We start from the raw sequence: 18,238 nt of genomic DNA, 5'->3' as shown, positions 1-18,238 counted from the left end.
ATTCAAAGATGCTGTCACGAATTATAATTGTTGTTTTATTGGACAAATAGCTGAATCAGCGTTATTTTCTCACTCCAGCGATTGATGGTGGCTTCTCTGAATGGTCTGAGTTAAAGTGCAGTGTGACATGCGGAGGAGGAGTAAAAACGTTTACAAGAACCTGCACCAATCCCCCGCCGTCTAACGATGGAAAAGACTGCAGTGAATTGGGGCCAGTGAAAAAGACAGTTTCATGCAATGAACAAGAATGCCGTGAGTGCTACTCTAAAATCTTACGACAGTTTTCTTTTTGTTATTATTCGAAATCAATAGTAAAGAGAAAACCAGGCAGTTTCATGCTTTTAATTTATTTCATACATACTGAGATTTACAAATGAAAAAAGCCTGCGTTAAATTCATACAAAATACACAACCAACCAATCAGAAGAGCGAACGACTGTGAAATTACATCGTTCGTTCAATCAGAGACACGAACGATAGTACCTCACAGTGGAGTGAAATACTTGATGTATCGCAACTCGTGAATAAAAATCGTTCGTGCGCTTTTTCCATGGGATAATCTATTATGTAATACATGATTTCAGCGAGAGTACGTACGGAGTCCAAACTAGATCTACTAGATCTTTTCTTCAAGATATTTCACTCTTCCTTTTCAACAGCTCCTCCATGCACAGCTGAACTAGACATTGCAATCGTTCTCCACAAATCTAAGAGTGTGGGAATAGGCAATCTCAATAAGGCTATCATCTTCATGGGTGACCTGGTTAAAAAATCCACCCTGCATCACATGGGGACCACTTCGGCTTCATCAGAAGGCGCGAATGGTGTTTAAATTTTCAGAATCACAATATCATGACAAGAATGAACTATTGGAGAAAATAGCCAAAGAACTTCGTCAGCTGGAACTACAAACCCGTACTGATCTGGCCTTAAAGATGGCACCGAATCAGCTGTTTACCGAGGAAGGAGGAGATAGACCAGACACTGTCATGATTGTACTCACAGATGGAAAACCAATAAAACCTAAAGACAACAGAAAGTTTAACTTCAAGACATTTGCCGATGAAATAGCGAAATATTTCAAAATGAGTTTATTATAGTAGTTATTTTGTTTTTTATTTTTTCTCACATAATGTTTAAGCAGTAGTAACGTAACAGATGTAAGGAAATTATTTCACCAAATGCGAAAGTAAAATTGGATTCGGATGATAACTTTTATCACTGATGCGGTCGCTGGGTTTCCCTGGATCCCATGTGGGCGCGAAAAAAGCACGAGGTCGAACAATAAAGTGTCACTGTTGTTGAAAGCGAGTTTATGTTTACTGGACCAACCAATCACATTCAACGCAAAGATACCCTGCTAGCTATGTACACATGTTACACAATCATGTTGAAATGTATCTACAAGTGTATATGCCTGTTTGTGCGTGTGCGTGTGCGTGTGTGTGTGCGTGTGTGTGTGTGTGTGTGTGTGTGTGTGTGAATGTATGTATGCATTCGTGATATTTCACAAGCTGGCTTGATTGTGAGGTTGGTTCAATCCATGATATTTAACAACTATCCACAGAAGTGAAGGTGATGAGTGGTAGATATTTACCCCGCAGCTTCGCGGCTCGATGAATATCCACCTCTAGGCACTAACACTGAGGTGAATAGTTGTTTTACTATTTGATAAAACAGTAGGATGATATCGCATAAAAAGATGATTTAAATTCATTATTCCTGCAACGATTACAATAATATCGGGCGCAAATTTCGCTTGAAGGTAAATAGCCAGGGATTTTCGTAGCTTTAGAGCATGTCTTCATCGCTATCCACTGTTTTGGTATATACGAAAACGTGTCATTCATGGCATGCGTTTATCTTGTCAAAGACAAAGGATGTTAGAGTTACTGCTGTAGGGATTGGTCCTGGTATACATCAGAGTACCCTTCTCTCAATTGCCGGTAAAGATGGCCAAGTGGTTGAGGAAGAAGACTTCAGTCAGCTGGACAATATGATGAACATAATCAAATCAAAAGCTTGTTCTCTTGTGTTTACTTCAGCCACGCCTTTCTTTTTATTCATACATCTGCGTTCAGTTACTGATGCCGTTTGACTTCACTTAAATAATCATGGCCAATGATTTTGTGGCTATGTACATTTTGAGTAGTCGTAACTACTTTTGGCCATGGCACAGGTAGCTAATTCTCACTAAACTTTAACTACGCTTGTTCACTGGCAATCAAAACAAGTCGTATCCTAGAGGTAATCTATTTTAGAATAGCAGTAAGCTTCAGTTTAATTATGAATTTTTATGATTTTATATTTATCAACGTATCAAGGCCACATTACACTTAAAACGAGGAAAGTCATAAAAATAATGATAAGAAATAAAAGGAACCAGGATTCGTTGCAAACAGGCTTTTAAAATCTATTGAGGATTGTGCGTCCCCTTAAATGTTTTCCAATCATCCCTATTTTTATAAGTTTTAACGTCATAAAGCAAAGATATAAATTGGCACAAGAGAACATGAGCTCATGTTCCAATGATGAAACATATTACGTGGCATTGAAGTGCCCACGACAGGATTTTTATTTGCGTTTTCTGGTTGATAGCTGTATCTAAAATTTGACATAATTGACCTTAGCGCCTAGCAAGTTCTTCTTGACCATTTTTTTGCGCATTGAAAGAACTATTTTTTCAAAAAGTGCCCGCATTTGACGGGCGGCCAAAACGATCATCGATCTTGCATAGCTGTGACGTAGAAAACTACGAAGACACATCGGAAACTATGAAATGTAGGAGAGTCGAGCATATTGCGTGTTAGCTACAAGAATAGTACACATACACCGGATATTTCTTTACACTACTTCCCAAAATGAACGCGTTTTGATCTTCAACGTCAAGGAGATTTTACTCTTCAAAGTCGTCAGCCTTAAGGTCCACTCCGACATCGAAGACGGCTGTTATGAACCCTTACGACAGGTCAATTCAGAGGAAGTTCGCTATTGAATTCAGCTATAGTAAAAGGAATGCTGATTAATGGGCTTGTTCCCACTATTCGGCTGGAATTTCGCAAGCGAGGAATGGTGAGCTTTTTATATTGTTGTTTATTTCATGCCCTTGAGATGTATTCACACTCCTTGCCTTTCCTCACTACAACATTTATCGTATAAAAATCTCACGAATTGTAGTTTCCATACTATTTTAATGACTGAAATACATCAATTGTAGTTAAGGCTAAGCCCTTTCCTGAGCTGGCCGCTATCCTATCGTCTGAATAACCTGGGTTTCCAAAAATCCATCTCACAAGCCATCAATTCTAATTCCAATAAAAGCACTGTAACGAGATAAAATGTGAAACACAAATATTGATGAATTAGATGGTAGCTGGAATCCAAGTGCTGTGTGAAAATCGATGCATATGCAATTTTCATTTTCAATGCTGATGTCAGCGAAATGGGTTACGTGGCAATGCTGCACTGAAACTAGAGACGTTTTTCTTTATTCACATCCCTATTTGAGATAAAACTGAATCAGAAGACTATAAACTCACTCGTTTTCCGTTTGATTAGTTCGACGACGACGATAGCCTCTGTCTTTGCAATCTCGGACGAAGGGAGAAACTTGCAGTATAACTGCCGGATGACTTCTCGGCGAAAAATCATCGTGCTCGTGATACAGCAGATCCTTTCGATGCCGCCGTCAGAAGTTACCTTCGGTTTGCTGAAGGAATTACTATGTAGCAACGAAACTCTAGAGCACTGACCGAGAGGAACTTTTGCAGAAACGAACACAGCTACCCCTCTTTGACATAGATTTTGTAACAGAAAACTAAACACAGACGCAACGAACTAAACATTCAGTAACGGGAATTTTGTTTCTGATCTTGACCTGAACATAACGGTTGAGAAACCGTCTTTGTCCGCAGTCTTCGTCGAAATCTTCGTTTAATGCGCGCGGTTCTCCTTCGTAGGGCTCAACCGCACTGTAAGATGTATCATAACGCTCGGTCGTGCTTGCCAAAGATAGGTTATACACCGCTATCGGACATTATTTCAAGAGTATTTCAACGTTGACTAAGGGGCCGATCATTTAACTTTTGAGGGGGGGGGGGTGGTGATTTCTGGTCATCAAGAAATTTTTTTCCTAACAATCTGCTGTGCAGGATATTTTTTCCGATTTTTTGGTACATTTTTTCTGTTACATTTGGGCTGCATGCAATTTTTTTCGTCCAACAAGTGCTTGGGGGAAATTTTTCTTCAAAATCACCCACCCCCCTCAAAAGTTAAATGGTTGGCCCCTAATACAAAATTAAAAGAGATATTAGTGTCAACTGAGACTTTTCACAGTTTTATGCGCCATCACCCGCTGACTCGTCACCAGTCTGCAGGACATCTTTGAGACAAAATAAGAGCTCTTTAGGGCTTGAAAAAGCCGTGTTTTAAATTTTTTTAAAATTTTTCCTCTATCAGAATTGATTTGTACATATGATTAGCTAAATAGATACGCAAAAAAATGACTTCGTGTAATAGGTATCTTAATGTAGTTTTAGTTCTCTGACACAGATAATTAAATGTCGGCTAAATATTGGTTTAACATAGTCCAGTCTATGATATGGCTTTCACATGGCTTTATTCGTATACAATAAATGAACAGATGCTGTGACCAGCTAAAACCTGCGCATTAAACGTTGTTGCGGTCGAATTCTGTCGATTCCTTCCTGTTATCGACAGATACTCCCTACTGAACTAAAAACAACTTCTATTGATTTTTTTGTTTTGTTTTGTTTTTCAGAATGAAGATGTTCCGCATCTACGAGGTGACCTTCAATAAGCGAGAAATTTTGGTGCAGGGAAGCTGCTGCAGTGTTAGTTTCACAAAGTTATTGCATCTGCAGATGATATCGGTGATGGGATGAATAAATAAAACCCAAATCTACTGTTTTGCCTGTCAATGAATGCCGTTATATAACCTTGGCCAGTTTTTGATCTAAGAAATGGAGAATAAGACTTATGGTAAACTTGGTGTTAGAACAAAACGGTCTGACTGTAGCTGGAGCAATATGCACTATGAGCTACAACAAAATTTTCTAAGCGAACTTACGCTGATATTTCTAAACATTTCCATTTTAATTTACATTAGCAGTTCGTACTTCAGTAAATCTGGCGAAGTTGCTTCATTGCTCATTGGCCTCACAGGAAAAAAAACAAAGAAAAAAAAAACAGCGAAAAAAACCAAAAACACCTATCAGGCTTTTTGTTGCCGCAGTCGTTCCTACTTCGTCATCCCCTTTCGTGCACGTATAAAACAACTCTTTACCATCCTACAAACGTCGCAAACTTTCCGCGTGATTTACTTCTCGATCATCAAGATGAACATACGCTTATGTATCTATAATTGTAACTTGAAATTTTTAAAATAATTTTTTTTTATGTTGATTCGAACGAATCAGCGATCGTTTTGATTTTTTGATTTGAACAAATCAACATAGTCAAGTAGTGTTCGATATTTACGAATCAGGAATGTTGGTTGGAAACTGAAGTGGCTGTATCTTTTGTTAGAAGATTTTTATGGCGAAGATATTTTAAAAATGCGACGAAAGCAAGTACACAAGAGCTAATTAAGCCTTGAAACATATTCAGAGACCGGAGCACTCTTTTGTAGACATTTCAACCTAACGAAGAACTACGGCTCGAAACGTAAGCTTTCGAAACTCTTCAAGGTGGCAGATTTGCAGTATCAACTAAGCTGACAAAACCAAATTATCTTATGATATCCCCCGTCGACGCAGCACCACAATTTCGTTAGAAACATACCCCTATTAGAAAAGAAATACAGCTTAAACACTTAGTGTAAAATTCAAGGAGCCTTACAACATTCGGAACGATTTAGTCTCGAAGCGATTACACTTAGCAAACATTCTTCTGATCAATCTCCCTGGCTGAACTGAGGTTCTTGTAGGTATACATCGGCGGCTAAAGCCTTTATTTTCTCGCTCTACAACGTGCATGGTTATAAACCTGTTAAGCTGGCTCAATAACCATATCAAGGATATGCAATCTACCGCTGTAGTAGTTTTGGACCAACGTTTGGGGGCTATCAAGGACAACATGACATCTACCTACGAAATAACGCTGGAAACATCTAAAATTCATTCACCACATGTGGGTCTACTTACACTGTGTCGGAAATAGTGCGTTGTCTTTGTTAAGTCAGGATTGATTGACAAACCCGTTCTAGAATTACAGGATATCATTTTTCTATGGTAAGGGTAGAGCTTATAAGTTTCTCCATTCATTCGGGACTTAACTCAACTCATCACAGGCAGCCCAAGCTCATTACTTGAAAAGCGGACGTGATTCTTACCGTGTTGCGCAACGTTTTATATTTATAAAGGTTTGTATGGAATGTTATCGGTTTGCCTTAAAAGAGAGAAAAAATGCCTTGTTTTGAAATAAAATGGGCTTACCTTATTGCCTTGTTGTTTTCTTTGTTGATTCCTAGCGTCTCAGGCTATTTTGAAGCGTTTTCGGCGAGTTAGCGCTATGTTGGTGTTCAACTGCTAAAAGTTGAACACCAACATAGCGCTGGTATGAGCCATCGTACCAGTTTCCTCGCGCGGAGAACAGGTCACTCTTGAGTGACGCGCGCGAGAGAAACGTGCGAAAGAAGCGCGAGATCAAAAGATGAAAATTCAAAACAAAGATGGCGGCGCGTGGAATTTTTTCTACTTTTGTGAGAAGTTTACCTAAGAGCTTGTATTTGATGTGTTGAGCGGCTACTGTGAATGCAGGAGATAGAAACTAAGATAAAGAAGACGATTTCTGGAGAAGTAAAGGTTGCTTCACTTCACATTTAAAAGAAATATTCAACCGATATGAAATCTTGCGACGGCGAAAAAAGAAGAACTCAAGTGAAGGATAATCTACCTGAAGTGGAAGAAGACTTTGAAACTTAAAGGAAAATAATATGATATAGCCAGAAGTCGTGTGTAGGATTTTTAAGATGAGCCCGGGAGGCTATCTTTGACAGCTGTTTAATGATTTTCTTAATTAGCAGTAAACGTCTGTAAACATCAGATCGTAGGCGCGCGCGCGAGCACACGCAATTGTCAGCGGTAGCTATAACAGATCATGAGCAAACGTCGATCTTATAGAATCCAGATTTGTAAATGCGCGAGAAAGCGCGTGGAAATTGCTAAACTCACGAAAGCTGTTGCATGAAAACAAGTCCGGTGACCCCTTCTTTTTATTGTTCCAATATGATAATAACGTCGAAAGGAATCATCAGAAAAAAAACTAGAAAATTCTACGGAAGGAAATTTGCGATGTCTGATAATTGCCTTTTTTCTAGATTTTCTGAAATTCCGCTTCGTAGAATTTTTTAAAAATCTTTGTGCATTTTCCTTTTCAAGTGCCAAAAGCAACCACTGAAAAAAATCATGGGGTCACCGGGTTATTTTTCGAATTATTTAAGCCACAAGCTAAAAAATGCGTCTGAATAAGCCTATGAAAGCGTTGCCATGGAAACTGCTAGTGACGAAATGACAGCTATTTTTGGATAACCAATGATTATATAATTCAACCCCGTAAAAGTGTTCAACTGGCCTTGGTCAGTCTTTCTGTTGTATTCTTTCAAAGTTACAAACCATCAAAAAAACGAAAACCGGTACGAGCCACCTTAAGTGCTACCCTCTATAAATAAAGCCAGCCAACTCGCCTTGCGGGCTCGTCAAAACAGTAAGTGCTCAAAATACCAGACTTACACCTATAAAAACACCCAAGTTTTAACAACTCACTGATGAAATGCGCAAAATGGAACACATGTATTCTATAGCTCACGGACACAATCATTTTATGCAGTAAAAGTCACTCTTGATGATTCCACATTCACTGCGCAAACACTTCAACCCTCATACAAGGGAATGTCGAAAAGGTGACAGGATAAAATCGAATGTATCTTGCTTGGACTGGGTTATTCAGAGTGTGCTGTACAATGCTATTCAAGTCTGAGTTCCCTTGGAAGATCTGCAAATACAAAATAAAATCCAGACATTATATGTCACATTATAATAGTTTACACAAAATTTTCCAGGAGTTTTCTTCCTAGCATTTTTGGGCTTGGTAGATTTTTTGTATCATCCTGACTGTGTATCATTTCTTATCTTGAAGAGAGTGAGTCATACACCGCCCGAATCACCCTCCCCTCCCTCTCTACAGCGAATCTCTTAAACTGCACCTAATGATGCCACGAACGGAGTGAGCGGATCAATTAATAATATCAATAATATTATATCTTTATTCGTTCATGGGATAAAAATACATTTCCTACGTTACAAGTTAAAATCTATAGCGTACAAAGTATAAAAGATCCAGAAACCCCACCCCCTCCATTCTAATGCTAAATTATAATTAAAGACTATTTACATAAGTACTTATAGAGCGGCAGTATTGTTCTTACGCAGTTACAGATGACGTCCTTATGGATTTATAATGGGTACATTCGATTCTCGGTAGATGATTACGGAGATTTGATTGTAGATAGGTAATTGCGGAGTCAGTCTGTCTTCGGTAAGAACATTTTGATATATTGAGTTTTTTTAACAATACTTAAAACAACACTTAAAACAACAATACTTGAAACAATACTTAAAAGTATTGTTTACAATTTGAGATATTAAAAAAAATGGCGTCTCTTTGGTAAAAAGGATTATCACTTTTCATAAATCTAACCTCACATTCTTTCAGACTGTATGTAAATGTAAAACCTATTATCATATCAGTCAGTTGGTACTTGCGCCATGACTTGTCAATTTAGCGGACCTAGGATCCGTTTCTCGAAAGTTACGGTAACTTAACGAGCCCATAAAGCTGTTCTGTTTTAATTTAAGATGGGGATTTCAAAAGTTTTGAAAATAATGCAATAAAATTATCAGCTAAAGAAACAAAATGGATTGATTTGGATGCCAGAACGTGCTTTTATATTCATTATATTTTGATTTTAAAACATGGCTTCGGGCTCGTTTAGTTACCGGGACTTTCGAGAAACAGAGCCTGGATTTCACTGTATGACCCGCTAAATTAAATAGTTTATTTGAATTGATATCCTCATAGTCCTGCTCTATCTGAACCCATGCATGAAATAACCATCTTACTAACCTCGTTTTATCGGTCTGTTTTGTAAATTACGAAACCTCGTATTTTCCAGACGGATTTATGGCCCAAGCGTGAAGGATTATTACGATATTTTTTACATCTCTGGGTTCGAATTAAGGGGTAAGATTTAAATTGAAACAAACTTTTAAATGAAGCGGGTGGTACAATGAAATACGACCCACTAAACTTACTAATCATGGTGCACCTAATAACTAAGATATATGGCATTGAGTATCATTAGCATGAATTGACTGGTACATTTTCGTCCGAAATTAAGATAGAATTATCAAGTATTTCTTAATAATCTTAAATAATATCAACGAGATTTTTTCGCGTAATTTTTAAGCCAAAAACCGTCAAGTGACTCTCACAAATTAATATTTTAAGGATGATCAGCACACCTATTCAAGAACATAAAAAAGCAAGAGGACATTATGTTAGAATTATTTCAAACCTTGTCGATGTTTTTTTCCTGAAATGCACTCCAACGGCTCCCATTAGTAGAGAAGGAAAGCCTGTAGCTTTTGACGAATGACCCATTTTTCTTCCCTTGTGTTGCGACTGCGCAGACAATGCGCAGTGCTCCCATATCAACTTGTAAGTAGTCATCGGTGATTGTTTTAGTTTTCTGACACCAACCTTTCACTCCATTTAGCCGTCCCATGTGCGGATAATAACTTAAAAAATAGGAACTTCCTGTGATTTGGGCGTCAGGTACTATGTGAAGATCTTCTACTCCTACAGCGGTACAAACAGCTAAATGATAATAAAAACACGAAGTACTGACGCATCAAAATTTCAGATAGAAACGTAATTAGGGCCTATAAGTCTGGGCTGTAAAAGCTTACGACTTTCTCTCCCAGAAGTCATAACAGATGGATTTATCCTCAAAATACCAGCAAATTGTCAAGTTACGGCCACAAGAAGATAGAAAATGATGTCAATTACGGAATATAACTTCAAATTTTCGATGAGACAAGACTGCTGAGTAACAATCACCAACAACATATTTAAAAAGAGAAATTGATAGCTCTTTCGTGACAAACCGCTTTCAGCTTTATAGATCTACTGCTACTGTGTGACGTATCCCTTTCTGCAATTAAGACTTACAGCCATTGTGCGACCCAACTCGTAGGTATTTAGGATCCATACTCTTACACATCGATCCCCCTCAACGCTTAGGACCTACAGCTATTCCGTGACGTATCACCTTAAACATACTGCATAACACTCAAAATCAATTACATGGCCCTTTGCGTGACGTTATGGTACCTTCTAAGGCATTTTGATATAACTACGTAAAGTGAATTGGTTTAGGAATTAATTAATAAATTCTTCCTTTTGTCACTATATTGCTATTTTCATGTCTCTAACTATGCAAGCTGTTAACTAGTTATAATATTAGTAAAACTAGAAAGTTTTGTGTAAATCTTAGTAAAGAATAGGGATTTAGAAGGGGACGGTAGTTGTCAAAAGGCTTGCAGGGCTCAATTTGAGATTAGTACTCAAGGTGCAAGTAACAGTTTTTAAATTATCAGGTTAGTGCAAAATGTTTTGGGCTCAGCAGGACCAGTGCCATCTGGCTACTTGCCCCAGGATGCTGGAAGGCAACGAGAATGCTTGTCACTTGACTTATGGTTGCTCAAACCCTAACCCAACTGTAACCCTAACCCTAAACTGTAACCCTAACATCAAAATACTGGAAAAAGGTCAATAGATTTCTGCAACTCCAACCCTAACCATTGGGTTGAGTCGAGACTCGCCATAGCTGTCTCCTGAGGGTGTCAAATACCTTAGTCAGGTGATTTTAATTTTTTTCATTACTTAGTTTAAGTACTGACACAGTATGTACCTACCTCTGTTTTTCCACTTTCTCATGTAAAATCTGGTTTCATCTTGGACAAAATCCTCCGGTTTCTCTTCCTCGGTTATGTAATTCAGTTCACATATTTTACCAGTCTTGACGTAATTGTAGCTCTGGCATGTGACTTCACTGTCGCAAAATACCCAACATTCGTAAGGATTTTGCACCCTTTTTGACTTATATGTGTGACCCTTAAGAGCTTTTCCACTCACTGATTGCTCGGCCAGGTTACACAGGGGGCCAGTAGCCATGACCAGAGGGATCAAGGATTTCAAGTAAAAGAGATACAGTGCTGGGAACATCTGCCTTGAATTTAGTAATACTGCAATGGTTAAGAAAATCAGTTACAGGGATTGGAAGGGGCTAGACAAGTATTTATAACATAAGCAAAGTAAAGCGCGTGCTCTAATTGGTCAATTTAATATCCACCATTTGCCGAAAAATTATCCATCGCTAGTCTGCAGTGAAATATTGCGTAACTAAGATAAAAATATCGCTGAGGTGCCGTGATATATTTTCCCAATGGAGATAATGAGGAAATGTCGACGATAACTTGCAAGTTTTGCGATGATCGTCGATTATTAACATTGCAAAATACCGCAGCTACAGTCGTTTTGATAACTCAAGCGATTATTGATTAGAAGTTTTTGCTATGAGAGGATTTATTAATAAGAACATTGAAGAAATTCTCAGTAAATTGTGGTGTTGGTATCATAACTGACCGCCACTCATCCATAAAACCTTTTCCCGGTGGAAACCGAATATTTCTGAACTTTCCAGAACATAGCGGAAGCATTCTAAAGGCTCTTCAAACAAGGACTTATAGAACCGTGCCGACGGACCTGATCCACGCTGAATTATTTCTACATATCGCAATTTTTCTTTGGAAAAACGAAATTACTTTTAGCGTTTGGAATAAACTTTCATGCGAAGGCTTTTAAGCCTTTTAAGCTTTTTAAAGCCTTTTAAGCCTATATACTTAAAAGTATATATGCCTCTTGGAAACAACCCGAGAACCGCGCAACTTCGCTGTTTTCTGAATCCTTCTCAGTCTAACTGGGACATCGTTCTCAGATTTTTAGATGCCTTCATTATGCAAAACAACAAATATGCTTCTGCATTTTCCCACAATGTACTTGTTTGTCCGAATTCAATATTTTTCTCATAATACGTTAATTAATTCGAATGCCATTGCATTACAATTGAAGTGAAAACACTACTTGTATCTATGAAATTGTTTTGCAGTAGGGTTGTTGGCTCCATGCACAAACATGTTATAATACTTCGACAATTACAAGTTATCAAATGGCTTTTTACCTTTCTCTCTTGAATATTAGAGCCCTAATCCATAATCCAGCGGTCTAACTTGAGCTGAGATCTTTTTACCAGTTAACACGCATCTAGAAATTTGCGATAAGCGCCTTTCAACTAAACTTGAATTACTTCAGATGTCTGTGCTTTCTAATTGTGACTAAGTCTGCTATTCTTCCTCCTCTTTGACGATATTCAAATAGCTTTTCAACAGATGATTACTTTCGATCTCAAGGATGTTTACATAATCTGCAAAAGAATCTCGCGTGATTGGTTTTTAATGTTCCGCTGTGTAGATACAGGCGAGGTAAACTAATTTCGTTGCTGAGAAAATGGGAAAAAATCGATGTTCCGATTTGTCAAGCTCTGATCCATTACCCAAAAAATAAACGAGGTCAGAACTCTTCTTCGGCAGCGTAACCGGGTTTATTGAGAATAAACGTTTAAGGTGAAACGAGAAAGCATCTTCACCGGGAGCACCTACAAAATTATAATTTAATTGACAGCATGCCCAGTGCTATACCACAATGCATAATGAAACAATACGTGAAGACGTGTAACGCAACGAGTTAGCGTGACAGAACAATCAATTAAAGGCTATCGTCTAGTCGCACCAAGAACTTTCAGAGATACCAATAACTTATTTTTACTGACCTTGAAAAAAAGGATTGTACTGAAAATACGATATTGAAACGAAAATATTGTCGCTAAAAACTCAAATTATGCTCAATTTGCGTCAGGTATGAATTACCGACCTTCTGTTTCCATCCTATTTGTAGCAGTATCGAAAAAAAGTAGTGGGCTCAAGCTAAATCTCTAAATATATAATCAGCTCCTAGAAATTAACCGGGAGTCTTATGAAATCAAATTAAAAAAGCGTATTCAATTCTCGCGAAAAGTAAATAATTCAGTTGCGGGCAAGTTTGACATGTAAATACTTTGCACCAACTATGTACAGCTAAAAATAATGTCTACAGCTATATACACTGTTAAATAATTTAAAAGCTCTCTGCATTGCATCCCTACATGTACCTTGAAATGACATCTGACATTCTGGTGATATATTTTGGGTTCTTACATTATATGCCAAAGAAATATGCTTTTTCTGAAATCAAACTTAAAAGTGTAAATCTAGGCTCCATGATCCATGCTTGGAGCGATGCGAATATTAATGCATCTCAGCCCCATTTTTCTCCAATTTCTTTAAATTTTAATGACCACCAATGCATTGAGAACAACTCCAACATTTGTTATCATTTAGAATTCTAAATATGAATGAGTAAATTTATTCTTAAGCTTAAGATTGTTCGCCTCTCGGAAGAGATCTGAGTTTGACAAAAATACAAGCATATTCCTGTTTTATGTCCAGAATCCAACATAAACTTTCCGCTTAATATTTCTGAAACATAACCAGCAGATATAGTAGAGTTTGTACTTACTCAGCATCCAACGAATGAAAAAGAGTTGTAAATATTTTACCGGACTATATTCCTTTCCATAAGTGTCCGTCAGCAGATGTAGGTACTCTTGTGCTTAGCCGACATCCAACGAATAAAAAGGGCTGCAAATATTTTACCGGATTGTATTCATTTTAACATGTTTCCGTTAGCTGATGTCTGTGCACTTATAGTGGCTGGTGACTTAATTTGTTTATAATGAAACCTGTACATGTTGAATAAAATGAAAAAAACCTTGGAAACCGCTTCTGAGGTTTCTTTCCGACGCTTCATCGATTTCGACTAAATTATGAAAATGCACCAATAAAGAGTTGTTAAAAATAATCAACTTTAATATGTTTATGGTTAGACATCCATGTCGTCTATCTCTTAGCCACCTGTCAAGTGAGAAGTTTGGATGTTGCCGCTCATTCGCAGCCAGTATTCCTTTTGCATTATAAGAAAGATAATTGCTCTTCCTGCGTTTCAACAATTTTCTCTATGATTTTATTAGCTTTGAAAAAACTTACTCATTAGGCTTCCAAAAATTGGGTAATTCATAAGAAAGGAAGGGTGTTATGACGAAAGCAGTATGCCTCAAATGCAGAGTTTTAAAAATTACAAGACAAGCGTTTTTACTACGCAAGTTTTCTTCAGTTAAAAAAAATTGTCAACTAGATATGAAACCAGTGAATAATTATTTACCCAATAAGAGGTTCTTATTCCACAGGAGAATGTAAGAAGATGGGGGGCAATTTTTCGAATTCAAACAGTTCCCTAACTTTTCACCTAATTAATCAACTTTTATTTCCCTGAGCGTGAGGCTTACCAGAGGCTGTTCCTTGAGTTCGTGCAAGCACTAGACACGTATACGGAGTTTGCGAAAATATGCTCATTAATTTTGGTCAGAGTTAATAGCCTCTATTTACTCTGTTATGGTTGACCTTCATAAAACCAGTGGATCTTTATATTAGTTTCTCAAAAGAATTCGAGGCTATAAGCTTTAAAAAAGATAACCAATTAAGTAACTGCGGATTTTGTTCGGTCATAGCTAAAAACTTTGCAAACACACGTTCGCATATTGTAAAATGTAATATCTAGAATAACTTTGAACGAACAAAAGATAACAGCGCATTTTAAAAAAGTGGACGATGAGTTTCAGTAGCCATTTCGTTAGTTAGGCCTCTATATACGAGAATTTCAGTCCTGGAAAAGGCGCGTTTCCTTTTGTTTTTGACATGTTGCTTGGCTGAGAAATTAAGAGCAGAAAAATAAAGGTTTCTTTTTAACAAATGCAAGCTTTAAAACATACCATCTAGGCAGTACTGAAATTGTCCGAGGGGAAGAACCACAGAGATAAGGTACAAGTGGAGAAAAACTCGCATGTCCGCACAAAGCTAGCTGAAAAGGAATTCTTTCGATGTTTTGGAACTGTCAAGCAAACTGAGGAGCTTAACAACAGTTTGCTGACTATATGCCACCAATTTAAGACTACACTTCCAAGAAACGTGTCAGCCAATCAAATTTGGATATATGAAAGATGTTTTCCCGCACGTCACAGAGACGCTGTGAGATTAATTGATACGTACTGAAGGAGTTCATTTAGTTAATTTTTTCCTCAGACAGTTAATCTGCCTTTCACTCACTTTCCCTTAGAACTCTTTTTGTACTTTTTTCGGTAGTTATATGCAGCATCAAATGACAAAATAAATTATCAGTTAAACTCTGTTAAAATGCAAGCGAATAAAATAGCCTTTAAATTTTTTTTTAAGATTCAAATTGGTATCCGTGTGGTTTTCTGATCAAATTTTCTTAAAAATTGTAGAACACAATTTTAGAAAATACGGCGTCATCAAAAAAAGCATAATTATTAGTGGAAAGTGTATACAGCAATAAGGTTACTGATTGCCCCAAGTGTGCGGGTATCTATATATTTTTCATTCACCATCATCTTGAAAACAACAAAAATAAATGAAAATTCTGTCTTTTAAAATTCCTTCTTATTTCATGGAAAGCAAAGATTGGAGTAGCTGCTATCTCTTTATTTTTTTCCCTTTCGAAGCCAAAATTAACTCGCTGGAAAAAAATTAATTCGCACCCGAGGAAATTCGCTGGATAGCTGGTGGCACTTCAAATTCTTGATATAGCGAAACCTTTCTGCAATGAAATAAATCCTTTATTAACCAAGCTTGTTCCGTCAAGATGGCTGGATATAAGCCTCCCTCTTTGCTGAAAAGAACCCGTCCAATATCCAGCAATCTTTACCTCACGCTTGGTTAATAACGCATATAACTTGATACGTCGTCCTGGCATTCTAGAAAAGAAATCAGGGCTGAAACTCCGTCGAAATGCTCGCAGCTACTACAATCTTTCCTTTCCATGAAAAAGTAATTTTTCATTCTAATTTTTTGCGTTGACTAGTTGTTAGTTTCACGACCTCTTTCACTTTTATGTACCCGCGAAAAGAGTCAAAGAACAAGGGAACAATAGGCATAATCACGTCACGTAATACATCAGGCCAGATTTGTCTAGATTTGTCTAGCTGGATTTCTTGGTTACAAGGAATTGCTAATTTTGTTTCTCAAGAAAGTTACGGTCAGATAAAGCATAAAATCATAAATGACAGGAAATTATTTACAGAAGGAGGGCATTTTCTATTTCTATCAGACCAAACTAAACCGTTTCTGAAGTCACCACAGCGAGTGATTTTGGAGCGGAATGTCTGCCCGCTCAGACAGTTCCTTCTCAATTGCCACAAAGGAGTGTGTCCAAAGTCATTACTGCGCGTGATCTTAAGCTCACTGCCACTGACCAGTTAGAACCCTGGTATGATTATGTCCACGATGTATGACGAATCAGCGGTTTCTCCTACAGCTTCAGCACTGTCATACCACCAGTATCCTGAGTCATTCATCAGCTTTTGTTGTCACTGTTTGAAAACCGACCGAGAAGAGTCCAGGCCTCATCCAATGATATTGTGTCGCAATAAACCTGGAGAGAAAGTATGAATCCCATATAAACTTGCATTCTTTGATCCAATTCTATTTTTTCGTGTATTTTCTGAAAGTTAAGATACCGGTAATACTAATTCGGGTACTAGAAGTTTGTTGGATTTCATTTTTGTTTCCTGAGGCTCCAGCCAATATCTACCGCTGACTGCTATCCCTTGTTCGCTGGCTTTGATCTCTCCACACGACTTGACAGGAATCTCGGGAATGGAGCCTAAAGAAACTTGGCAGAAGGAGCAATAAAATGGTTATCGTTCGATAACAATTACTTTCTGGATCCTCTTAAATTTTATTAACCAAGCAAGGATCATTAATTTCAACAAGGTATATTCCATATCAAATCGCACGATATAGTTACATTTTTTTCGTTTTTGTACTAGTCTTTAATACAAAAATACTGATAAAGACTATGTTTTTTGCATCCACACCTCTGTTTTTCCACCGTGGCATGTAAAATCTAGTTTCATCTTCAACAAACTTCTCAGGTGTTGCTTCCTTGGTTCCCTTATTCAACTCACAAATTTTACCAGTTTTGAAGTAATTGTAGCTTTGACAAGTGAGCTCGCTCTAGCGAAACACCAGACATTCGCACGGATCTTTTCACCGATTTGTGTTAGAGACGTGACCTTTGAGAGCCTTTCCACTCTCTGACTGCTCAACGGGCTGCACACCCCAGACTAGCGGCTATGCGCACAGGGAGCACAGGTAAAAATTAGGGTGGATACAGTACTGATAACATCTGGCTTGGATCGAGTGATGCTGCAAAGAAAAAAAAAATCAGTTTAAGTGGTTGTGAATGACTACCGAGTAGACCTCCATTATAAGCAGAGTAACACCCGCGTGTTCTCCTCCCAAGAAGATTTGTAACGAATCGGAGAGTGGTTTGCCGTCGCTGACTGGTATTGCTCAAGGCTTCATATGAAACACTCATGACAAAGTACTAATAACTAGACGCATATTTGTGTTCATTCTGGTATTCTATTGGCAAGAAACTTTGTTTTTTGTGTCTACATTTGCCTAAGTTTTTTGAGCAATTATTGGTATATCCCTTTACTGTTTTATGTCTGGGTATGCCAGAGATGCAGTTTTCTCGCATATGTATTCAAGGAACTGAAAACGGCATCCGTTACGTAGTGTGAAGCCCTTTTCTGAGGTGGGGGGAGGTAGTGCCATATATTATTGGATATTGTTTCAGTAATTTTTGCTAGACACCATTTTTTTTTTTAGTTTTGACTGAATTAAATTGTTTTTCAGGTTAAGAGGTTGTAGCGGGGTGACGGGGTAAGTCATTTGCCAAATAGGCTGTCTTCTCATGTTTTCTCTTTTTTGGTTAACAAAAGATTCTAGGTTGAGATAGCTTTTTCAGTTATAAACAGCCCCTAATGCTTATTTTTCTTATCAGCAAAAGAAAACAAAAAGTCACTACCAAAGCTTGTTATCAGATGATAGCTGGTTGTGTTTTAAACTTTGTTTACGGT

General features: G+C 37.7%; 3 protein-coding genes and 2 pseudogenes across 6 annotated transcripts in view; 2 read left to right on the top strand and 3 right to left on the bottom strand.

Moving 5' to 3' along the window:
- The window catches only part of LOC148720191 (uncharacterized), a 5,929-nt pseudogene extending 4,829 nt beyond the window's left edge, over positions 1-1,100 (top strand).
- LOC111319115 (inactive tyrosine-protein kinase 7) overlaps positions 1-18,238 on the top strand; it is a 344,836-nt gene that overhangs the window by 233,375 nt on the left and 93,223 nt on the right. The window lies entirely within an intron of this gene.
- LOC148720188 (matrilin-1-like) overlaps positions 1-18,238 on the bottom strand; it is a 208,818-nt gene that overhangs the window by 167,504 nt on the left and 23,076 nt on the right. The gene's annotated exons all lie outside the window — the stretch shown is intronic.
- Positions 6,588-14,042, bottom strand: LOC111346694 (lactadherin). Of its 3 annotated transcripts, XM_088739690.1 has the most exons (5): positions 13,756-14,041; positions 12,323-12,565; positions 10,998-11,327; positions 9,596-9,897; positions 6,588-8,013 (listed from the first exon to the last, which is right to left on the bottom strand). In XM_088739690.1, the coding sequence occupies exons 3-5, from the start codon at positions 11,305-11,307 to the stop codon at positions 7,876-7,878; spliced, it is 750 nt and encodes a 249-aa protein (XP_088595816.1). In that variant the 5' UTR covers positions 11,308-11,327; positions 12,323-12,565; positions 13,756-14,041; the 3' UTR covers positions 6,588-7,875. The 3 variants fall into 3 exon arrangements, with proteins under 3 accessions (XP_088595816.1, XP_022809703.2, XP_088595817.1); XM_022953968.2 differs by lacking the exon at positions 12,323-12,565 and having other exon boundaries at positions 13,756-14,042; XM_088739691.1 differs by lacking the exon at positions 12,323-12,565 and having other exon boundaries at positions 13,796-14,041.
- On the bottom strand, positions 16,307-17,469 carry LOC148720190 (uncharacterized; annotated as a pseudogene).

The sequence above is a fragment of the Stylophora pistillata genome, chromosome 11 (assembly GCF_964205215.1).
Source record: "Stylophora pistillata chromosome 11, jaStyPist1.2, whole genome shotgun sequence".
In the NCBI taxonomy this organism is placed as follows: domain Eukaryota; kingdom Metazoa; phylum Cnidaria; class Anthozoa; order Scleractinia; family Pocilloporidae; genus Stylophora; species Stylophora pistillata.
This window is presented reverse-complemented; position numbering and strand designations above follow the sequence as displayed.

Excerpts from the sequence above, each read along its gene's own strand:
- LOC111346694 (XM_022953968.2), bottom strand. Across the intron at positions 9,898-10,997 it reads GAGAAAGTGGAAAAACAGAG|CTGTTTGTACCGCTGTAGGA; the intron begins GTAGGTACATAC and ends ATTATCATTTAG. Across the intron at positions 8,014-9,595 it reads AGGAAAAAAACATCGACAAG|ATCTTCCAAGGGAACTCAGA; the intron begins GTTTGAAATAAT and ends TTGTATTTGCAG.